Source organism: Miniopterus schreibersii, assembly GCF_964146895.1.
Source record: "Miniopterus schreibersii genome assembly, chromosome: 16".
Taxonomy (NCBI): Eukaryota; Metazoa; Chordata; class Mammalia; order Chiroptera; family Miniopteridae; genus Miniopterus; species Miniopterus schreibersii.
The window spans coordinates 42,703,659-42,728,788 of record NC_138116.1 but is presented as its reverse complement, the minus strand read 5'-3'; the positions used below and the strand labels follow the sequence as shown (position 1 = coordinate 42,728,788).

The 25,130-nt window shown below is 44.9% G+C and overlaps 1 protein-coding gene and 1 pseudogene across 2 annotated transcripts; both read right to left on the bottom strand.

The window, feature by feature from the left end:
- Positions 1–353: 353 nt before the first annotated feature.
- Positions 354–10,484, bottom strand: CENPV (centromere protein V). Its single transcript, XM_081161029.1, has 5 exons — positions 10,106–10,484; positions 7,658–7,756; positions 6,040–6,109; positions 1,735–1,849; positions 354–775 (listed from the first exon to the last, which is right to left on the bottom strand). The coding sequence occupies exons 1-5, from the start codon at positions 10,465–10,467 to the stop codon at positions 651–653; spliced, it is 771 nt and encodes a 256-aa protein (XP_081017155.1). The 5' UTR covers positions 10,468–10,484; the 3' UTR covers positions 354–650.
- A 2,508-nt stretch (positions 10,485–12,992) lies between these two features.
- On the bottom strand, positions 12,993–13,735 carry LOC308546653 (phosducin-like protein 3 pseudogene; annotated as a pseudogene). Its single transcript has one exon. The product of its transcript is annotated as a phosducin-like protein 3 pseudogene (transcript).
- Between the last annotated feature and the right edge of the window lie 11,395 nt (positions 13,736–25,130).

Here is a 25,130-nt window from a genome sequence, read left to right as displayed (position 1 = left end):
ATGAGTTCTGGAAATTGGATGCACAGCAATGTGTGAATGTACTTACCACTAATGAACTATACACTTAAAAACGATTAAGATGGTAAACTTTGTTATGTGTATTTTACCCCAACTGGAAAAAAAATTAAACTGATTTACCCTCCCCACTCCCCAAGTCTTCTGTGACCAGCCCTTTCACTCCTCTGAACTCCTGGAGCTCATATTATCTTTACAACTCATGTTTCTTACATTTCTAATAACTGTCCACCTGCCTCATCTTCCCTCCCAATTTGGTTGAAGCATCTTAACAGTGCTCAACAAATATCTGCTATTAATTGACTGGCCTCAGAAGCAAAATCAAAGTGCAAGAAAATGATAAATCATAGTAACTGCTTTAATATTAAAATATTTATTTTTCTAAAAGATCACACAAAAGTTGGGAAGAGAAAGGATGTCAACTAGCCTACATCAAAGTCGGGGCTGACAAAGGACAAAGAGCTGCCTAAACAAACTGGTAGCTGGAGCAAAGTGCAGAGCTCGAGATGGCCGCTGGGTGAGCGCACCAGCAGCCTGGGTCAGCCACACTCACGGGCACCACCGAGGTGCACAGGGGACAGCAAAGCTGCTGGCCCCAATCATTCCTCCTTTTCAGGAAGGGAGAAAGCAGGAGCTCACTCTTTAGACATGTCCTTGATGGTCTTGTGCTCCTTCATGGCCTTCTCCCAATCGCTGCCATTGAATTCCTCAATGACCATACTCCGCACAGTGCCCTCATCCAGACAGTGGGGGGCGATTCCTAGAGGGAAGTGGCACAGAGAAAGGGGGGTCCCCAGTATGAGTGAGACCAGGCACTACACTGACTCTTGGACAAACCCACACCTGCAAGCATCATTGTACTTGCGCGCGGGGCTTTCCAAGTGACACACTATAGCTTACAGTGTCAGCCTGGCTTCCTCTCCTGGCTCTCAGACGGGGCTCCGCCTTCCTGAGCCAGGGATGGCCAAGCTGAATACAGGAGAGCACAAAGACTCAGCCTAGAGCAGTCTCTGACTGACCGTCTGAAGAATTCACAGGCCCTTTGTCCAGTTTATACTTTCCCAAAGCCCTTCCTATGCCTCGAGGAAGGCAAAAAGGAGTATCCATGTGAACACGAGGAACAAACAGGGGCTGCTATGAGAAATGGGGCCAGAAGGGCAGGGTGATGTCATGCCCTCCCCCCACCACAAGGCACAGGATGGTCCCAGCCAGGGTTGCCCTGCCACAGCTCTGGGGCTACATCTATACAGGACATAAGATTCCTCAGGAACGTCCTCAATGCTACAATTCACACTGCAACTGGCATCATTCTAAACAACTGTCTAAAGGCTGTTCTCTCCTCCAGATCCAAGTAGGACCTGAAGAGGAACTTGGGGGTTCTCCTGTTTCTGTTTTGAACAAACCAAAATTTTGTAACAGCATTATCAATGCTCTTTAACCTCCATTGTTAAAATTCACAGGCCCATCTCCTCTCCCCGTTTCAATGTCAGCCCCACTGACACAGCTCTGGCAGCACCAGTAATGAGATCAGGACCTGGCTGGCATCTGAACGACCAGAAACAGTCTGACATCCCATCATTTGTTCATCTAAGACATGCGTGAGGAAGGGTCTCACCAAGCAGGAGGCCAGCCACGCATGCAGTGCCCACCTTCCTAACCAGCATGTACCCAGAGCAGCCCAGTGTTCCTCCTGAGCTTGTGGCCATTTCCTGTACTTACCGAAGCCGCCAGGGTTTGAGCGGGGGGTGTAAAAGCTCTGCACGCCACATCTCTTACAGAAGGTATGCTGCGCTTTGTGAGTATTGAATGTGTACGTGGTTATGCTCTCTGCTCCCTAAGGGAAAACAGACAAACAGGTAGGTGTTCTCTTTTACAAGAAGATTTTTTTTTCTACTTTAAAAATATATCTTTTAAAAGGCTCAATGAGTTGGGGAGCCCCTCTGTAGGGCTCTCAGGATTATGAGGACACATCCAATCTCTCGGAGACTAGAGGCTTCTCTAGGACAGGGAACCATCTGCACAGCCAGGAGACTCATCAGTGTCTATGTGTCCCTGTGCTAGAGAAGGGACAGCTCATGCCTTCTCGTAGGTAAACTGCACAGAGAGCCACTCAGCCTCATGCTTTCCCTGATTCACAGCAAGACAGACCCATCGATGGCAGGGAGTGAGAACACCTGCTTCCTGGGCCTGAGTGGGCAGACAGCTCACGCTAAGGACTGGCTCTCCATGTCCCCAAACAGCACTGCGAATGGTCTTGAGAAAACAGCTGACTGGATTTGAATTCACCTACAAAGGATACACTAAGAAAAGAATATCTGCCAGACTAGTTAAAGCAACTACGGACACTCATAAAATGGACTACTCTGCCACTTCTGAAAAGAACGAGGCAGTTCTACGTACAAACACTAATATGGAACAATCTTTAAGGTTACAAAGCTCAGTGAGAAAGCAAAGCACAAAACAATTTGTGTAGTGTACTACCATTTCTATTTTTTTAAAAAGGATATACATACTTGTGCGTTTGTGCGTGTGTGTCTGAAGGACTGAGGTGGAGCGTTTTTACCACTGCTAGGCATTCGTATGCGTCTTCCCTCAGGGCTCTGTGCCTCCTATAAAAAGAGGAGCCTCTATTTTCCCCAGGACCTCTCCTCACCCACAGCCACTTCACCACAGAGAAGCAGCAAACAACAACTGCCAGGCAGTCCCACACCAGCCAGTGATCTGATTACACACTTTGCCCTGAGAAATTACCAAGAGTGGGGAGCTGCCTCACACCCTCCCTTACCTGGTTCACGACTACGGTCACTGGTGACGCCTCACTGTTCTGTGCATCCACCGACCTGACCACAGCCCCTGCTCCCACTAAAACGCACAGCCTGTCATCATCTCTTCTGTCTCATGCCCAACCACGAGTCATCAAGCACCACCATGTGGAGAAGTCCAATGGTCACTTCTCTTGACCACTGGATTCTTAACTTGTTCTTAAATGACCTCTCAGTACCACTCCTTGCATTTGAAACATTTGTCTCCGAGGACACCACACTCCCATTTTTCCCCTCCTCCCCACTGGCCATCCTCAGGGCTCTCTACAAATGCCAGCGAGCCCCAGGGCTCTGTCCTCGGTCCTCTCTCTTCTTGGGCTACACCCTCTACCAGCTGACCTCACCTGGCCTCACAGCTCTAAACACCATCCATAAGCCAACACTGTCAAATTGGTAGCTCCAGCTCTGATCTCTCACAACTCCACACTTTACATCAAGCTGCCTACTTCCTATCTCTATGTGAATGTCCAAAAGACATCTTCAAATGAACTTTTTCATAAAAGAACTCTTGATTCCAGCACTCTCGCCTGCTTCTCCCCCGGGATCTGGCATCTCCCCCGGGATCTGGGTCAGGCCCAACAGTGCGGGTGTAGCTTTGACTCCTCTCTCTTCCTCATCTCCACACCCAATCCTTTACAGAGCTCTATTCATCCTTTCTCTAAAACAGTGGCTCTCAGAGTGTGGTCGGGCCAGCAGCAGCACCTGAACATGTAAGGAATGTAAATTCTCATTCCCCCATCCCAAGACCCACAGAATCAGGAGTGGGGCTCAGCCATCTGTTTTAACATGCCCTCCAGGTGACTGTGCACACTGAGGTTTGAGAACCACTGCTCTAAAATATCTGTCCAATGACCTATTCAAAACATATCACCAGCCCTGGCCGGTGTGGCTCAGTTGGCTGGAGCATCGTCCTGTGCACCAAAGGGTCACAGGTTTGATTCCCAGTCAGGGCACATACCCGGCTTGTGGGTTCAATCCTCAGTTGGGGTAAGTACAGAAGGAGGCAACCAATCGATGTTTCTCTCTCACACTGATGTTTCTGTCTCTCTCCTTCTCCCTTCCTCTCTCTAGAACCAATGAAAAAACGAAATGAAATGTATCACCAATTATCTATTTTCTTTCCATCTCCATGACTACCATCCTAATCCAAATTCCCATCATCTCTCACCCAGCCCGCCTCGACAACCTCCTAGCTATCCCTGTCTCTGCACTTACCTCCTTACAATCCACTCCACACAGCAGCCAAAGTAAGCTTTTAAAACACTGAAGCAGGTCTCGTCACTACCCTGCTTAAGCCCCTCCACTAGCTTCACACTATGCAAAGAATAAAATCTACGCCTGCTCTTGCTCTCCCCCCAACCTCCCCCTAGTCTCTTTCACCTCCACCGTACTGACTCCTCTAACCACAATGGCCAATGTTCAGCTCCTCAGACATGCCAAGTCTGTGCCTCTTAAGCTCTCTGCACTATATCTTCCCCTTGCCTGGGGTACTCCCCACCTGTGCACCCCCATCTTCATCACTGACATCTGAACACCAGAGGGACCTTTCCTAACCAATCTAAACCAGCCACCCAGCGATCTTCTGTCATGTTGCTCTACTTTAACTCTATACAGCACTATCAGATTTTTCCTTATTTAGTTTTTCTGTCTCCCCTCTATAGAATGTAAACTCCAAGAAGGGCCTCATCTGTCCTATTAACTGGTTAACAAGGTTGCTGTCCTGTTAACTGGTTAACAAGGTTGCTGGGCTTCATTGGAACAGTGCCTGGCACACAGTAGGTGTCCCATAAATGCTTTTTGAACAAATAAGTTTTGTAATTTAAAAACACACACAATATGTATATATAATGAATCATTACACTGTATATCTGAAACTCATATAAATGTTATATGTCAATTATATCTCAATTTAAAATGAATAAATAGCCCGGCTGGTGTTGCTCAGTGGTTGGGCATGAACCTATGAACCAGGAGGTCACAGTTCGATTCTGAGTCAGGGAACATGCCCAGGTCACAGGCTCGATCCCCAGTGTGGGGCACGCAGGAGGCAGGTGATTGATGATTCTTTCTCATCATTGATATTTCTCTTTCTCTCTCTCTCCCTTCCTCTCTCTGAAATCAATAAAAAGATATAAAAATAAATAAATAAATAAAGTAAATAAATAAATAAATAAGCCCTGGCCGGGTGGTTGCTGGTTAGAGCACTGTCCTGAAGTGACAAGGTTGTGGGTCTGGTCCCAGATCAGGGCACATACAAGAAAGCAACCAGCCCTAGCCAGTTTGGCTCAGTGGTTAGAGTGTCGACCTGTGGACTGAAGGGTCATGGGTTTGATTCCGGCCAATGGCACATACCTCAGTAGCAGGCTCACTCCCGCTGGGGCATGTGTGGGAGGGAACCAATCAATGTGTCTCTCTCACATCAATGTTTTTTTTCTCTCTCGCTCTCCATCTTCCACTCCCTCTAAAAAGCAATGGAGCCCGGCCCGGCGTGGCTCACCGTTTGAGCGTTGACCTAGGATCCAGGCGATCGGGGTTCGATTCCTGTCAGGGCACATGCCCAGGTTGCGGGCTAGGCAGCCAATCAATGACTCCCTCATCATTGATGTTTCTATCTCTCTCTCCCCCTCCTTTCCTCTCTCTGAAATCAATAAAGATATATTTATTTTTAAAAAAAAGAAAAAAAGATATGTTTTAAAAAAATAATAAAATTAAAAAAATAAAAAGCAATGGAAAAAATATCCTCGGTGAGGATTAAAAAAAAGCCAGCACTGATGAATGCATAATAAGTGGAACAACTGCCCTGGCAGTGGTTAGTGCTGACCCATGCACCGAAGGGTCATGGGTTCGATTCCTGGTCCGGGCACATACCTGGGTTGCGGGTTTGATCCCTGGTGGGGTGCATATGGGAGGCAGCTGATAGATATTTCTTTCTCTCTCCCCCTTCCTCTCTCTCTAAAATAAATCAATAAACATATCCTCAGGTTAGGATTAAAGGGGAAAGAAAAAAAGAAAATTGTTCATTGTGGATCCAAAAAAAAATAAAATGAAGTAAAAATAAACATGAAACCTGGGTGACAAAGGAAATGAAAGCCCCAGAGACACTGCGCTGTGCTTCTTGCCCCCTTGCCCTCTCCCAGGGTGTGCTGTCAGTCAGGGACTCACCAGTGGGCTCTGCATCTTCAGCCCAGCTCTTAGCACTAACCTTCAGGAGCTTGAAGCGAGAAGCAGGAACAATGAAGTGTCTATTCTGCTTCTTCTTGCAGACACTGCAGCTACAAAGAGACAGGGCACGTCCCAGATTGTGAGTAGCCATCTGCACCCTGAGTGCCCAAGGGGCCCAACCTGATATGATTTGAGAGCCAGCTGATCCCAGAGGTCAGGCCCCTTTCAGCACTACCCAGGGAGGGGGAAGTTCAGGCAGATGGACTGGCCACCCGGGGTGTCCCTGCCCACAGGTCCCACAGCCAGCAGTTGAGACCATGCATCCCCTTGAATACGAGAACTAAGAGAACCACGATTCTGTTACCCACCCCTGCTTCACTACAGTAAAAGGAACTGCTGCATTCTAGAGACACTTCCATCAGGCATAGCTACAATCTTTTACCCTTGGGATACCCACACCAAAAACGGACGAGAAAGGTTATGTTTCCCTCTTTCTGCATCCGCACATCATGGAATGCCTAGCTCCAAGTAAAGCTTAGCTCCAAGGTCCTCAGGATTACCATCTTTGGAATTAAATCTAAGCCCCCTCTTTTTAGTCCACGTTTTTAAAAATTCTAATTTAGTACAGAATCCTCTATCTGGAGGCTCCTCTAACCCTCTAGTATAGAATCCAGGGTGCTTCTGCAATCTGGACTCCACTGTTAGCAGCCTGGTCAGTTCCCCATTTAATTCCATGATATTTTTTTCACATATAATTCAGGTACCACCTAGAACAAAAATCAGAGCCTGTAATCCTTGTTCTGTCACAATGCCAGGGAAGGTGCTAAAAAGCAGGCCCTCTACAGATCCTGGCAGTATCATTTGCCTCACCTGTAAGAACAGAGCAAGAAGGCCTGGAGCATGGTGGCCTCCAGGTACACACACCCTCCACTCATTTACCCTTCCCCTCCCCTCAACTCTGAAGACTCTACCCAAGGCACTTCATTCAGTGCCCAGACTGACCCACTTCCAGCTAACCACTGCCCCACCCACCAGTCTGAGGGGTGACTCTGCCAGGCACAGGCCACTGTCACCTGGGGTTGTGCTGTAGGAGCGATATCTCTCTGTCGCTCTTTCACACATACACATTCACACTCACACACACACACACACACACACAGAGCAGGGTCAGTTATTTTTAGCCTCCATCTTTTTAAAAAAAAAAATTTATTATTAAAACCTTCCAAACCTGGTTGGTGTGGTTCAGTTAGTTGGAGCATTGTCCTGTACACCAAAAGGTCACAGAATTCACAGGTTCAATTCCCCGTCAGGGCACATACCTGAGTTGCAGGTTTGATCCCTGGTCCGGGTGCATATGGGAGGCAGCCAATTGGTGTTTCTCACATCGATATTTCTCTTTCTCTCTCTCTGAATCAATAAACATATCCTTGGATAAGGATTAAAAAGAAAAAGCTTTAAATAAATAAACAAAAAAAACTTCTAGTACATACAACAGGAAAAAGAATAGAACAATGAACCCTTATATACCCATCACCTGACTCCAGCAATTATCAGCTATATGTTGCTTCAGCTGTACCCCGACTCCCCAGACGATGCTGAAGCACTGTGCTTTAACTCACAAGTGCTCTTAAACCAACCTGGGGAGAGAAAACACTCACTTGCAGTCAAAGATGTGCAAGTCTGCCGAGGCCCAAACTTCAAAGCGTACTGCTCCACAGTGGCAGCCTCCGGTATGTTTCACCAGGCCCTGGTATTCGCTACATAAAACAGAAAACCAGAAAGATAAGAATTTCTGAATAGTCAAGCAGGGCCCTACTGCACAGCTCATGCTCGCTCACTCTCCTCTTGTTGAAAGAAAGAGGCAAGGTGGACAAAAGTGTTCTCTACGTGACAACCAGATAGCTCTGCTTTCGAGGGGGTACTGTGAATTTTATAAAAGAAAGGACTCACTGCCTTCTTTGCCCATGAGCTCTCCATTTTCCACTTCTTATATGTTAAATTGCAAAAGAAAGCATTCCAAAAAATTTGGGAAAAGGCAGGGTGGGGTTAGGGGTGGGAATTCTAGTCCCACCACTCAAACACTTTTATTTACATGTCAAATACTTACTAAAAATTTTTACGAACCAAGTGCACTGCCCGGGGAAGAGAGCAGTAAACAAGATACAGCAGGCATGGTTCCTGGCCTTACTAACCTTAAGTAGCCAGCAAACAAATTCCCCAAACAATACTGAAATGATTGTGATAAAGGAGGTACAGGCTGCTATGAAAAAGAAAGGCAAGGGGACCCAACTGTGTCTGATGGCTCAGAAAAAAGCCATCGGAAAATGTAACAATGGCTCTTGTAATTTTGCTGTACTCCTCTCCTCTCCAGTATTTTTCATATATGTGACTTGCTACAGAGTTATATGTACACATTACATACAATTTTAATCCTTTTAAAACTTATTATATAGAAGCTAGGCCCTTAACTGAACATGATTAAGATTTGACAACTATCATCAAATTGCTTTCCAAGGGGGCTGGACACTCTTACCAGTGATGAATGAGAAAACATTTAACTGTAGCTTCTCAGCGATAATTGCAGGAAAGATAGCCTGCAGTCTTAATCTGCATTTATTTGGTCATTAGGACTAAATGGGGGGATGGGTAAAAAAGAAGAAGAGTAAGAGGTACAAACTTCCAGTTACACAGTCAGTCAGTCACGGGGATGTATTAGGTTCAGCACAGGGAATACAGTCGACAGCGACACAGTAACTTCGCATGGTGAGAATTACCAGGCTTGTGGTGATCGCATCATAAGGTATATAAATATCGAGTCACCATGTTATACACCTGAAACTAATATTGTAGGTCGACTGTAACTGCTTTTTAAAAATTTTAAAGACTGAATGCTTTATCATATTTCTTTACCAGCTGCATTCATTCCTCTGATGTATTTAAATTTTTTCTGCATATACGATTAATGCTTGCTGTAAAAAGCTCAAACGTTACAGCATTTGATAACAACAAAAATGAAAGTCTCCTAAAATCCTAACACCTGGAGGAATCCAGCTAACTACTTGCTATATATTCTATATATTCCTCCAGACCTTTTTTCCCCCCATACAATATTTTCACAAAAACAGTGCAGAATGATACATTCCTTTTGCATGTAAGTCAATTTGGAGAGTTTGGGTTTCTTACAGATACAAAAACATTCAGCCTGTGGTTGAAAAATCACAAAAAGTGAAGCACACAGAAAACCAAATAGTCCATGTCTGAGAAGACTCGTTCTCACTAAGCGAATTTCTTCTGGAACAAAGACAAGGAACATTTTTATTCCAGGAGTAATCCTCGGGTTGCTAGGCAATTGTTTTTTCCTAGGGTTTTGGTTGTTCTTTCTAATTCATAAAATAATCGACACTGAGAGATACTGGTCGGGCGCTGAAAGACCCCTCTGTAGTACGACCGTCCCACGGGCGGGACAGGCCCGCCGCCGCCGCACCTGGAGGCCGCCGGGCGGACCGCGCCGGGGGGACGGCAACGGTCCCCGCCCGACAGCCCGGGCACTGGGGGGGCGCGGGTCCGCTCCCAGCAGCCCCGGCAAAGCTGAGGGGCGCGGGGCGGGGGGGCGCCGCCCGCAGAGTCGGGCACAAAGACCGGCGCCCCGCGCCCAGCGCCCCCCAGCCCGGCGCCCGCCCCCGCCCCCGACGCGCGCCAGCGACTAAAACGGGATTTCCCATCCCAGTCGGTTCCAAACTTCGGCGGGCGCTCTCCTCACCCCCCCTCCCCTCCCGCCCTCGCTCCAGACACCTGCGCAAGTCCAGGGGCCGCTCGGGCGTGAGGAGAGTCGCGGCAAGTGTCCTTCTCCCTGGAAAAGGCCCCGGCCGCCCAGACGGGAGACGGCGTCCCCAGCACGGTGGCCGTCCCCGGGAAGACGCTGTGCGTCCCTGCACGGGCCAGGCGGTGCCCCGACCTCCCGGGGGGAAGCCCCCCTCCACCCAGGCGCACCCCGGGCCAAGCGGCGCGGCCGTGGGAAGAGCCACGGCCACGCTACGGGCGAGACGCGGCCCAGAAGCCGGCCCAGAGCCGCCAGCAGGCGGGCCCCGCGCGGCCGCAGCACTCACAAGGTGTCCAGCAGCAGCTTGGCGGCCCCCTCGAAGGTGAGCCTCTGCCGCTTCTGGAACGTCTCCCAGCGCTCCCGCTGCTCGCCCAGGTCCAGCGTGGCCGCCGAGGACGCCGGAGTCCCCGGGGCCGGCGGCGGCAGCTCCGGCTCGGGCTCCCCGGGGCCCGCCTCCTGGGCCCGCGGCGACGACTGCCTCGGCCGCGGCTTCGCCGCCCGGCTCCGGCCCCCGGCTGGGCCTGCGGGGCGCCGGGCGCGGGTGTCGCCGGAAGCCGAGGCGGCGGCGGCGGCGGCGGGAGCCCTGGAGGCCCCAGGCCGCTTCTGCCCGCGTGGCTCGGAGGACGCGTTGCTCCGTGCCCGCCGCATGGCTCCCGCAGACTGGCGCGCAGGCCTCGCCGCCCGCGCGTCCCCGCAGCCCCGCGCGCGCCCCTAACCGCCGCCAACCTGCACGCCCAGGGGGCGCTGCGCCCGCCCGCCCCGGCCTGGGTGGGCCCGGCCTCGGCCCCCCGCCCCGGCCCCGGCCCCGGCCCCCGGCGGCCGCCCCGCTGCGCACCAGACGGGGCGTGAGCCCGGCCGCGCGCCCCCGGGCCGGCACCTGCCGCTGCGTCCCGCGGGCCGAGCGCGGCCGCGCGTCGGGCCTACGCCCCACCCGGAGCCGCTCGGCGCCTGCAGAGGGGCCGCCGTCCCCTCCGAAGCCCGAGCGCCTCTTACCTTCCCTTCTAGGCGGCCTTGGGTCAGCGCTGAACTCACAGCCACACCCCAGCGGGCGGCCTGGGGTACCTTCACCCCAAGAGGAGGACAGTGCGGACCCCGCGGGAGCCCGAAAGGAGGAGTGTGTGCCGGGGCCTGGCACCCTGCCTGCTGCATGGAGGGCCGCCGGAACCACGGCCCTCAAACTTCGTCCTTCCAACTTTACAAAACTGTGTGCATTTTATAATTTATTACTTTTTTAAAAAACAACAAACAACCTGTTGATCATCGATATCGTCAATGATGCAGATGGCCAACAGGTTTTTTTTTTAAAGAAAGTAATAAATGAATGAAACCGTCACTAAAGTGATGTGATTATGGTTTTGTCGAACACCACACCGAAGTTTAAAGCCAAAAATCACAGGAACCACCGATGAAACCTGGGTATTTTCTAAAGGTATTAGTTGCTCTATTTTACTCATATCTTCAAAGAAATATTTTCTCTAACTCATTCTCCTACCTTTGTTTTATACTTCTTCAATTTCAACTTTCTTCCATATTCTGTTGTTTCTTATCATTAGTTTAACAGTTTACTGAATTAAATACATAATTTGTTTATTTTCAGTGGTTTTTGGTAATAAAGATATTAATGGCCCCAGTATAGCTTCTGCTGTGTCCATTTGGGTTTTATATGGTGTTCTCTAAAAATGTTCTAGATAATCTGTACTTTCCGAGTTTGCCGAAGTGGCCGTACCACTTTATACTCCAGCAGCCATGTCTGAGAGTGGCGGTTGCTTCGTACCCTGACAACACTTGGGATTGTCAGTCTTTTTGCATTTAGCCTTTCTGGTGGGTATGCAGTGACATCTCCGTGTGATATTATTTTGCATGTCCTTGTGTAGTGGTGTTGAACCTTTTCATGTGCTGATTGACCACTTGAATATCTTGTTCTGTGAAGTGCCTGTTCACAGACATACCTCTGAGAGTTAGTCCGTTTTATAAATTGAGTTTTTTGATGTATAGGAGTTCTTTATGTCTGGATAGGAGTTATTTGCCAGATATGTATATTTAGAATATCTTCTTCCAGTCATGGCTTTCCTTTTCACCTTAATATCTTTAGATGAGTGGAAATTTTTTATTTTGTTGACATTCAACTTGTGAATATTTTTATTTTATGGTTGTTTTTTGTGTCATGTGTTTTTTTAAAAATCTTTGCCTACCTCAAAGGTCATGAAGATTTTTTTCCTATCTTCGAGAAGCTTTATAGTTTTAGCTTTCATACTTATGTCTATGATCCATCTCAAATTAATGTTTGCATATGGTGTGAGGTAGAGAGACCAGTTTCTTTTTTTTCCACATAGATACCCAGTTATCTAAGTCTCATTCCTCTATTCTGTTCCATTGATCTACTTACCTACCCTTAAACCAAGTCCATTCTGTATAATTACTTGCTTAGTCATGAAATCAGAGTAAGTCCTCCAGATTTGTTCTTCAAGATTATCTTGGTCATTCTAAGTCCTGTGCATGTCCATATAAAGTATAGAATCAGCTATTAATTTATACAAAACAGCCTGCTTGATTCTGTATGCTATCAACCACACTCCTATGGAAATCCCTCAATTCCTCCAATTTAATATTCCTAACTTCATTCCTTTAATTTTTGTTTTTGCCATACCAATAGCTGTTTGGGTTTTTTTTTTTTTTTAGGAAATGTTTTACATTTAAATAGAGATTACACCCTAGCTGGTTTGGCCCAGTGGTTAGAGTGTCGGCCCGAGGACTGAAGGGTCCCAGGTTCGATTCCTGCTAAGGGCACATACCTCAGTTGCAGGCTCAATCCCTGGCCCCAGATGGAGTGTGTGCAGGAGGCCACCAATCTATGTGTCTCTCTCACATCAATGTTTCTCTCTCTCTCCCTTCACTCTCTCTGAAAAGCAATGGGAAAAAATATCCTCAGGTGAGGATTTAAATAAATTAATTAATTAATAATAATAAAAAAGAGTTCCAAAGAAGAGAAAAAAAATTAAAAACAACAAAAATAAAACACATTTTAAAAAAGAAAAAAGAGAGTTCCGAGAAATATAGTAGGATTTGCAGCAGTTATTTCTGAGATCTATGAGATTTGAAGCATAAGGATAAAAGGCTAAAAACCAAAGGATTCATTCCTACTTTTTCCTTTTCGAAAAAATCCAGAAGATTTGTCACATCAAGTTCCGCACATTACTGCAGCCACCCCCGTAGTTATCCTCTAAATTGCTTCCCTTCCCTAAGGGGACCGAGCACCCCACCGAGCACAACAGCAAGTCTTCAATTGGTGTTTTAGGGTTTTCCTCCAGGTCTCTCTTGATTGCTCCAGACTCAGGTAATCCCAGTCCAGCTCATCTATTGTTAGGTTCATGCCACCAAACACCAGAGGTCCAGTAAATTGAGCCTTGATATCACCTCCAAGGTAAATACCGTGGGCAGATCCCTACCAGGAGAAGTGGGTATGCAAGTTGTTGAAATGGCTTTGTCATCAGAAACCTTCCTGGCAAGTCCACTGAAGTGCTGATTTATCAGGGCACAGAGGGGAATCAATCCCTGGTTTGTAAACGCCCAAGATCACCCCCAGGCCCTCTCCAGCTTTGGTAGCTTCCTGAACGTAAGCCTTTCCTGAGCTCTCCAAAACTTCCCCAAATTTGTCCTTCGCTTAGTTGCTTCCCATTCAGCCAGTCTGCTGCTTGTACATTTCAGCAGCTCGCTGGTCTTCCTCCTTAAATTCCTCTTCACTATCCTCCAGCTCTCCCAGAGTCGCATCTTCATCTAGATGTTTCCACAACCGGAGGACTCCCTGCTCCTCGCCTCCCGGCTCCTTTTCCAGGCGGTTCAAACTTTCCTTCAAGGGCAAGATGTCCTTTTTGCATGAGATGTCATTACATTCACTGTCTGCACTGGGGGCCTGCATCTTACCGCAAATAGCTCAAGCCAGGCTGCCCACCGCGCCCCCTCTGCAAGCCCCCCCACCCCTCAGCTCCCGTACATGCACATGCCCATGCCTTTAATTTTCTTTCTTTCACTAGTATTTTTCATATTCTAGTCACCCATTGATTGAATCAAGTCAGCTTACTTCCTAGAGTCAGACTGTTCCAGCACACACCTTTTTCATTGCCTTCTTGGGGTTTGGGTGTGCAGTAACTTCATTCAGCTCTTCTCTTCACCTCAAGCCAATTTAATGGTATAACATCTTTAAAGTAAAATCCTAATTCATGTTTTTCATTTTTAAATTAGGCTAAACTTTACAAGCACTGGAGTGTTTTTACATATATATGTACAACTTCACAACCACCATCCAGAGCAAAATATAGAACATTCCTAGCATCTTATAAGGGTCCTTTGTCCCTGCTCCAAGCCTGCAATTTCACTGAGATGTCGCTGAGAGCACAGTCATTTCCTCTCCGTGGATAACCACTCTCACTTCATCGCCATGGTTTTGAACTTCATGTAAATGCTTTTATACAATATGTACTCTCGGGTATGACTCGTACTCAGTGCTAGTTCTGTGAGTTTCATCCTTCTTTATGTGGCTATAGCTCACTTACTTTCATTGCTGTGTAGTATTTCAACATATGAATAGACCACATTTTATTTATTCTTTTTATTGTTGAAGGACATTTAGAGTGTTTCCAGTTTTGGGCTATTATAATAAGGCTGCTATGACCTTTTTTTAAAGCAACTATTTTATTTTGTTCAAGGTCTTGTATGACAGAAAATAAGGAAGGACTTGGCTGGACAGTTCTTGTTGAGGTCTCTCATGCAGTTTCACTGAGATGTCACTGAGAGCACAGTCATGTGAAGGTTTGACCGGGCTGGACGTCTAAGATGGCTTTGTTCACGTGGCTGACAGCTGATACTGGCTGATAGCAGGGAGACCCACTGGGCTGTCAACTGGAGCACTGACCCAGAGCCTGTCCATATGGCTTGAACTTCCTTGGGTGGCCTCAGAGAATTCATATTTTTTAAATAATTGGCAGCTCAGAACTCCAAAAGTGAGAGACCTACTACGCAAGGTGGACATTTTAGCAGTGTGGTGTTTTTGTTGTTGTTTTTCTTACCAAAAGGAAAAAAATGCCTGCTGGGATTTGGGGGTGGACTTGCATTGAATCTGTACATAAACATAGAGAGCACTGACTTTTTTTTTTTTAATCTTCACCTGAGGATATTTTTCCATTGATTTTTTTAGAGAGAATGGAGGGCATGGAGGGGGGAGAAGGGGGGAAGGAAAGAAAGAGAAATGCTTGTCACATCCCTACCTGCAGGGATCAAGCCTGCAACCAAGGTTGGTGCCCTTAGACTGGGAATTGAACCTAGGACCCTTCAGTCCTCAGGCTGACTCTCTAACGACCAAGCAAAACCAGCCAGGGTGAGAACTGGCTTCTTAACAGTATTAAATCTACCAAATACATAAATACATAAATATATTTCTCCATTTATGAATTCCTATTTAATTTTTCTCAGCAATGTTTTGTAATAAATCTAATATATCTTTTGTTAAATTTATTCCTAAATATTTGCTATTTTGCTGCTATCACAAATAGTATTTTAAATTTTTATTTTTTTAATTGCTTGTTGCTAATACATAGAAAATAATTTTTTTGTATATTGATCTTGTACCCACTGACCTTGCTAAATTCATTTTTCTCTCCTAATAATTTTTATTTCCTCTTAGATTGTGTTAGAATGTGTTTTAATTCCCAAGCAATTTTTTAAAAAATCTTTTAGTGGTTAATTTCTAATTTTATTGGGCTATAGTTAAAGTTTCTGAATTATAAAATCTCTTTTTTGGAATTTATTATTTTCTTCATGGCCAGGACTATAACTGATTTTTGTGGGCATAAAAGGCATATGTTCTCTGTAGATTAAAAATTCTCTTTGTGTTAAATCAAGCTTATAAACTGCACTATTCAATTCCTCTGTGATTTGCTTTGTTTTTTCCTAGTTAGTTAAATTCAGAAAATGAATATTATTTATGTATTTGGCCATGTTTGATGCATAAACATCTATGATTCCTTAGGTTGTCTTTATAGATTATGTATAATTATGAATTTTAATTACAAGTATGGAAAGTATATATTTTACATTATACATAACCATTAATATATGTTTTTATTAAAGAATAACCTTTTAGCACTTTTTAGTTTATCTGGCCTTGATTTCAAGTTTATATGATGACAATATCCCATTCCTGCTTTCTTTTTGTTTGTATTTATATGATCTGTATCTACCTATCCCTTTGTTCTAATCTCTTCTTTAACCTTCAAATGCAAATAATAGGCGGATTTTTTAAAAATATGTTTTTATTGACTTTAGAGAGAGAGGAAGGGAGAGGGAGAGAGAGATACAGAAACATCAATGAGAGAGAAACACTGATTGGCTGCCTTCTGCATGCTCCCTCCTGGGGGCCCAGCCCCCAGCCCTGGCATGTGCCCTGACCAGGAATTGAACCAACAACCTCTCAGTGCATGGGGCGATGCTCAACCACTGAGCCACACCGGCTGGTCAGCAGATGGATTTTTAATATCTCAATATAGCTTTTTGTTTTTAAATAGGAGAATTTAGCTCTTTTGCAATTATTAAACTGGAACTTTCTGTTTTTGTCTATCCCTTAGTTTATGTTTATTTTATATCTTACCTTGGTTTTGGTTCTTTTTCTTTGCATTGTCTTGGGAAAGTTTCTCTTCACTCCATTCTTGCCCTTCTGTTAATTTGGAAGTTCTAATCCGTCTCCATGATGCGGGCGTTTCTCTTCCCATATCTAGTAGTTCTGATGAAACCTGTATTCTTCTAGTAATATTTCAAAATTGATCAATAAACATGTTTTCCAAAACATTTCACCTGCTCACACCCCAACCCCTCACCTAGATGAAATTTTTTAAAATTGTTCTCTTAGCCCGGCCAAGCGTGGCTCAGCTGTTGAACATTGATCTAGGATCCCGGCGATCGGGGTTCAATTCCCGGTCAGGGCACATGCCCGGGTTGCGGGCTCGATCCCCAGCCGGGGGTGTGCAGGAGGCAGCCGATCAATGACTCTCTCATCATTGATGTTTCTCTCTCTCCCCCCCCTCTCTTTTCCTCTCTCTAGAATCAATAAAAATATAGTTTAAAAAAATTATAAAATTGTTATTTTATTTCCCCACTTTCCCATTGACCCCCATGCCCAACTCCTCTTAAGTATGTCTTCTATGTGAAGACTCCTCCCTGAACATTTGCACCATGTATTTCTTACCTCGTTAGTATCATAACCATACTGTCAGCTCCAAGAGTTGCTGCTAAGCCTGGCACTCAAAATGTTTGTTGAATGAATAAATTATCAATTAAGACATAACTATATTACAAGGTAAACTGTTCACAACAAGCACTGTACTCTTCACCCAGTACTGAGATCTTTTTTCTAATATAATTATCAATTGATTAAAGAACTCTGAGTACTTTCCTCAGCCAGGGTCCATGGGCAATATAGGGTGTCCCCAAAAATGTACACACACAATGTCTGTAGATTCTATTACATTTTTTAAATGGAACGTACTTTAATAAACACTGCCTTTATAATTATGCAAAGTGTGTATACATTTTGGGGACACCCTGTATATAAGCCCTGGGCTGTCCATAGTTGTCCTTTTTTTGAATCCTCGCCCAAGGACGTGCTTGATTTTAGAGAGAGAGGAAGGGAGAAGGAGAGAGAGGGAGAAACATCGACGTGAGAGTGAAACATGGATCGGTTGCCCCCACCGGGTATGGAACCTGAAACCTCGGCATGTGCCCTGACCCGGAATCAAACCCCGGACCTTTCGGTGTACAGGATGCTCCAATCAACAGCAACCAGCCAGAGCTAGAATTGTCTTTTTTGCCCCCCAAAATGAATGACATTTTGTCTGGGAGTAGGATTCTTGGCTCATAGCCGCAGTTTTTCTCTTCAGTTTGTAGATGTTGTTCCACTGTCTTCTGGTTTCATTGTAGCAAATGAGGATTCTAGTGCTAGTTTTATTTGCTTTTCCTCTTTGAAAATAGCCTCTTCCTGTAGTGTGAAAACTACTAAGCTTCTTCCTTTACCCATGGAGATCAGGAATTTTGCCAGGATAAGTGTATGTGTATATCTTTTTCTTTTTCCAAAAATGTTTTTATTGATTTCAGAGAGAGGAAGGGAGAGGGAGAGGGAGAGGGAGAGACAGAAACATCAGTGATGAGAGTCATCCATGGGCTGCCTCCTGCACGCCCCCCACTGGGGATTGAGCCCCCAACCCGGGCCTGTGCCCCGGCCGGGAATGGAACTGTGACCTCCTGGTTCATGGGTTGACGCTCAACACTGAGCCACGTCGGCCAGGCTATATCTTTTATACTCCTGTCTGAGTGTCGATAAGCTAAACACTATAAAGAAAAAAAGGGAGACAACAGAGTACACATTTGTACATTAGAAATGAAGAAAACAACCATAGAAACAATTAACTCAAAGACTTATCACGGGATCTTAAATGTTTTCTTAGGCCCTTAATTAGAAAGTATTTTTATCATTCTGGCTATTCAGCATCTGTGAGTTGGGTAGGTTTTGATAAAACTTGCTAAATCAAAACTTCTATTTAATATAAGCTATTTTCAGAACAAAAGTGTCAGATGTAGACAATGGGAAATCTTTCCACTCCTATAGCTAATCTAACATGAGCAACTTTCCCCACCAAATACGCCATTAGCTTCTTCCTGGATCCAGATTCATAGGGATGGAAAGTAGATAGAGGTTGCCAGGGGTGACGGGAGGGGAGATGGAGACTTACTGTTTCACAGGCACAGCGGTCCTGTTTGGGAGGATGGAAAAGTTTTGCAAATGGATCGTGGTGATGATTGCACAATATTGTGAATGTACTTACTACCACTAAATTACATACTTTAAAGATGGTAAGTTTTATGTATATTTTACCACAATAAAAAATTCTTCCTAGATATTAAAGCACAAGTAAAAATATAAAGGGAAGAATTCCTTATAATTTGCACATCCTGTGTATATATTATGGCAGCAGATTCATATTACAAAAGCTCATCCATGAAAATCAAAAGTGGGCATTTTTGGCCCTGGCAAACGTGACTCAGCGGGAGCACCATCCCATACCCCAGAAGGTCATTAGTTCAATTCCGGTTTGGGGCACATGTCTGGGTTGTGGGTTCAGTTTCCAGTTGGGGCACCATCGAGAGGCAACCAATCAGTGTTTCTCTCTCACATCGATGTTTCTCTCTCCCTTTCTCTCTCTCTAAAAAAAAAAAGAAAGAAAAAAAAAGTGGGCATTTTTGTACCTAGAGTGGTCAGATTCATGGATACAGAGGTAGAATGGTAATTGCCCGAGGCCGGGGGAGGGGAAATGTGGGGTTAGTGTTTCGCAGGTCCCGAGTCTCAGCTTGCAAAGGTGAGAAGGTTCAGAAGATGGACAGTAGTGATGGTGCATGGTGATGACAATGTCTTTGCTGTTGTTCTTAATTCACACCGAGGATATTTTTTCCAGTGATTTCTAGAGAGGGTGGAAGGGAGGGAGGCAGGGGGAGAGAGAGAGAAATATCTCTGTGAGAGAAACATCAATCGGTTGCCTCCCGTACGCACCCCTGCCGGAGATGGAGCCCACAACCTGGGCATGTGCCCTGACTGGGAATCGAACCAGTGACCTTTTGGTGCAAGGGACGAAGTCCAACCAGCTGAGCTACACTGGCCAGAGCCAATGTCAGTGCCCTTAATGCCACTGAACTGAACAATTAAAAAGTGGTAACTTTTATGTTATGTAAATTTTACCATGATTTTTTTTGAATAAAAAATTTAAGTGGACGTTTTTGGTTCTGGTTAAGGCCCCTGAAACCAACATCATGACTGTTCACTCAGGATGTGGAGAAATAGATCCAGTGTGTGATGTGTTCTCAGGAGAACAAATGCAACACTCAACTCTAAAAGAAAACACAAAAAACGCTGGCAAATCTGTACAGGATTTTTTTTAAGTTTCTTTATCGTTATTGTTGAAAATATTTTTACCCCCATTGATCCCCTCCATCCCACATCCACCCTACCTCCAAGCCCTCCCCAGACCAATGTCTGTGTCCATGAGTTATGTTTATAAACATATAAGTTCTTTGATCAATCTCTCCCCACCCACTCCCCTCTCCTCATCTTCTTTCTGAGATCCCTCAGTCTGTTCCATGCTTCTATGTCTCTGGATCCATTTAGTTCATCAGTTTATTTTATTACATTCCACATATAAGTGAGATCATGTGGAATGTAATAAACAAAATAAACTGATGAACAATCTTTCTCTGACTGGCTTATTTCACTTAGCACAATACTTTCTAGTTCCCTCCATGCTGTCCCAGAGGATAAAAGACCCTTCTTCTTTACAGCTGCATAGTATTCCACAGTGTAAATGTCCCACAGCTTTTTTATCCACTCATCTACTGATGGGCACTTGGGCTGTTTCCAGATCTTGGCTATTGTAAATTGTGCTGCTATGAACACAGGGGTGCATAAGTTCTTTGTGATTAGTGTTTCAGGATTCTTAGGATATATTCCTAGAAGTGGGATCACTGAGTCAAATGGCAGGTCCATTTTTAATTTTTTGAGGAAACTCCATACTGCTTTCCATAGTGGCTGCACCCGTCTGCATTCTCAACAGCAGTGAACCAGGGTTCCCCTTTCTCCACACCCTCGACAGCACTTGTTGTTTGTTGATTTGTTGATGGAGCCATTCTGACAGGTGTGAGGTGATATCTCATTGTGGTTTTAATTTGCATCTCTGATAATTAGCAACTTTGAGCATTTTTTCCTATGTCTCTTAGCCATCTGTATGTCCTCTTTGGAGAAGTGTCTATTTAGGTCCTTTGCCCATTTTTTAATTGGATTGTTTGTCTTCCTTTTGTTAAGTTGTATGAGTTCCTTATATATTTTGGATATTAACCCTTTATCAGATGTGTCATTGGCAAATATGTTCTCCATACAATGGGCTCCCTTTTCATTCTGTTGATGGTTTCTTTTGCTGTGCAGAAGCTTTTTATTTTGATGTAGTCCCATTTGTTTATTTTCTCCTTTGTTTCTCTTGCCCTAGGAGATGTATCAGCAAACATATTGCTACGAGAGATGTCTGAGATTTTGCTGCCTATGTTTTCCCCTAGTATTTTTATGATTTCACGTCTTACATTTAAGTCTTTTATCCATTTTGAGTTAACTTTTGTGTATGGTGCAGGGTTTTAAGAAAAGGGAACCTGAAAATAGTACATAGTGTCCAATTTGCTTTTTGAATCATTTGAAATATAGTGTTGGAAGAGAGCTCTATGGATAATCTGGACCACCAGAAAGATAAACTGGGTGGATCTGTCACCAGACGGTTATGTGCCTTGACACTGCATGACCAGGGACCTCCAGGCTCTTGAGTTGTGCAGGAAAGAAATCAAGAGTGAGGCCAGCCCTGGCAAGCATGGTTCAGTTGGTTGGGTGTCATCCTGTGCACCAAAAAGTTGCTGGTTCAATTCCTGGTCATGGTATCAATGTTTCTCTCTCTCCCCCCCTCTCCCTTACTCTCTCTAAAAATCAATTTTTTTTAATCTTTTTTAAAAAACAGAAAATGAGTGAGTCCCAATGAGAGTGAAAGAAAGTTTTATTTGAGGCTAGGCTGTGCATACATTGGGGCAAACTCAAAAGTGAGTTGCACACTGGGCCAAGTCAATTCTTGGGACCCTATGTTTCCAAGGATATTGTTTCTCTACTTTGTGGCTCCAAATTTTGACTCTGCCTTCTGATTGGGAGAGGGTTCTTGTTCCTAATTTGGTTTGTTAAGGAAGTGTCATTGTTTTCATCCTTTCTTGGCACCCCTTCTACTTGTGGTGTCAGTTTTTATTATAATGATGGTATAAAACCCAGCTGGGCGTGGCTCAGCGGTTGAGCGTCAACCTAGGATCCAGGCGATCGGGGTTCGATTCCTGGTCAGGGCACATGCCCGGGTTGTGGGCTCGATCAATGACTCTCTCATCATTGATGTTTCTGTCTCCCTCTCTCCATTTCCTTTCCTCTCTGAAATCAATAAAGATATATTTTTTTTTAAAAAGAAAAAAAAGATAATGATGGTATAAGGAGCTTTGAGGTTGGTCTTTGGTCAATTTTCCTCCATTTTGGACCAATCTGGTTTTAGCCAGTCCTTATTGTTGGCGTCTGTGACCACAGCAGAAGTTTCCTACCATAAGCTGATCGTGCTTGGAGTTGGGGGCTCTGATGAGAGGACATGTTGGCTTATTGGCCTGAGATGTGTGTTCCTACTTCCTCATTCCACTTGTCAAGAGTTTTCTAAATTTCTTTCTATCCTGTCTCAAGTCCTAGAGCAAATTAAGCCAGAAACATTGCTGGAGACAAAAGTGACTAAACTGTCCCCGGCCAGATAGCTCAGTTGGTTAAAACGTCATTTGGCTAGACCAAGGATGCATACATACAAGAATCAACCAATGGCCCTGCCAGCATGACTCAGGATGTTAATTTTCACATATGACATACAGACTGGAAATTTTGTCCATTAAATCTGAAGTCTGTTAAATCAAGAGCCGCAAAATCTAGTGTTTACTGTACGGCTACCCAACAGACAGAATTCTGTATTTAGCTCCTGGGCGTGTGCTGAATCCACATTGACCACCAGGGGGCAGGAGCCCCTGTTTCACATAGACCCTGTAGGAGCAGCAACAAGGAGTTAATACCCTTAAGGGCACCGTTTTGTACCCTCAGGCTTGAGAGGCCTGCAGAAACTCCAGCTACCTGTAAGTAGGGAAAGCATTTGACAGAGGTTAAGGTGGACTGGCCTCACTGCATTCTCTCAGCCATAGGAGGAGCACCCAAACTTCTCAGCTCCTGTGACAGGCCTGATTTCTTCCCCTACTGATATTATTTCTCCTAATAACAACATCACTCCCGCCAACATGTGGGGGGTAAATTCTGTTCTTTGAGCATTTGTGCGGGCACCATTGACTTTTGTGCTGATTAGAAAACAAGTCTCTTCGGGGCAGACACAAGCTAGCAGGCACAGGACTGGGCAAGCTGACTGATGCTGAGTGAGTTAGAAAAAGATCCCTCTGCCTGAGCAGCCCTAAATGGTTGTCCTGAGTTCTTACTAAGCACCAGGCACTGTGCCAAGAGGCACTGCCCACACCTTTTCTAATAATCCTCACAACAAGGCAGGCACTATTATTGTCCTCATTTTTCTGATGAGGAAATTGAGGGTGAATATAAATAACTCATTCAAATTATGCTCATGCAAAAGGGAAGGGCAGTGACCTTGGTTGCCCTAAACTTCTCACATCCATTGCACCCACCAGTTGCAGCTATGCAAAAGCCTCCCAGCTGGGCCCTGGCCCGGTGGCTCGGTTGGATCATGGTCCAGTACACCAAAAGTTTGCAGGTCGAATTCCCAGTGAGGGCACGTACCTAGGTTGAGGTGTGTGCAGGAGGCAACTGATCGATGTTTCTCTCTCAGGTGAAGATTTTTAAAAAAGCTTCCCAACTGAGCGCTCTGCGTCCACTTCCTTCTCCTCCCAGTCTGCCCTCTCATAGCAGCAAGAGTGACTTTTTTAACTCTTTATTGTCATGTTGGCTAATGTGCAAAATGTATATATAGAGTTCAAATAATAATAAAAAGAATATCCAAGTAAGTTAAGGTATGGAGATTTATCAACTTCTCTGATGCTTCTCCCTGCCCGCAAGAGGTAACTACCACCCTGACTTTTGTCCTAATCTTTATCACATATATATGTATATCTAAATCATATGTTATTATTTAAAGTTTTTTATTTTTTTTAAATGTATCTTTATTGTTGAAAGTATTATAGGTGTCCCTTCTTTTTCCCCCCCATTGACCCCCTACACCCCTCTCCCAACCCCTCCCCAGGCCTTCACCCCATTATTTGTGTCCATGGATTATGCATATATACATATAAGTTCTTTGGTTAATCTCTTCCCACCCCCCAACCCCCTTCCCTCTTCCCTCTGAGATATGATTGTCTGTTGCATGCATCAATGTCTCTGGGTCTATTTTGTTTGTCAGAGTCTTTTGTTCATTAGCTTCTTCTTATAGAAGACCCTTCAACATTTCATGTAATATTGGCTTGGTGGTGACGAACTCCTTTAGCTTTTTCTTATCTGTGAAGCTCTTTATCTGACCTTCAGTTCTAAATGATAGCTTTGCTGGGTAGAGTAATCTTGGTTTTATGTCCTTGCTTTTCATCACTTTGAATATTTCCTGCCACTCCCTTCTGACCTGCAAAGTTTCTGTTGAGAAATCAGCTGACAGTCATATGGGAGCTCCCTTGTAGGTAACTAACTGCTTTTCTCTTGCTGCTTTTAAGATTCTCTCTTTGTCTTTAACCTGTGGCATTTTAATTATGATGTGTCTTGCTGTGGGCCTCTTTGGGTTCCTCTTCTTTGGGACCCTCTGTGCTTCCTGGACTTGAAAGTCTGTTTCTTTCCCCAGGTAGGGGAAGTTTTCTGTCATTATTTTTTCAAATAGGTTTTCAATTTCTTGCTCTCTTTCTCCTTCTGGCACCCCAATAATGCAAATGCTGGGCCTCTTGAAGTTGTCCCAACGGCTTTTTACATTATCTTCGTATTTCTGGATTCTTTTTTCTTTTTGCTCTTCTGGTTGGGTGTTTTTTGCTTCCTCATATTTCAAATTGCTGATTTGATTCTCAATGTCCTCTACTCTACTGTTGATTCCCTGTAAATTATTCTGTATTTCAGTTCGTGTAGCCTTCATTTCTGATTGGTACTTTATTATACCATCGATGATTTCACTAGTTTCCTTAATAGTCTTACTAAGATCCTTGAGCATCCTTATAACCATTATTCTGAACTCTGTATCTGTTAGCTTGCTTGGATCTATTTCATTTAGTTCCTCTTCTAGAGATTTCTTCTGTTCTTTCCTTTGTGACATGTTTCTTTGCCTGCACATTTTGGCTGCTCCCAGGTGTTTGTTTCTATGTATTAGGCAAGCTGCTATATCTCCTGGCATTTGTAGAGTGGCTTTGTGTAGTAGGTGTCCTGTAGGGTACAGTGGCCCCAGTCACCTGAGCTGGGCCTTCTAGGTGCTCCCCTGTGTGGGCTGTGTGCACTGTCCTGTTGTAGTGGAGCCTTGGTTGCTGTTGGCATCCCTGGGAGGAATTTACCCACCCGTCCAATCAGCTGTGAGGACGAGCTACAACTACAGCCAAAGAGCTGCTGTGCTGGAGACACCCTGTTCTTGATGTGCTTCTTCAATTCCCTAGTTGTAGGACTTCTGTTCAGCTAGATTTCAAGAGGTTCTGAATGATGTTTG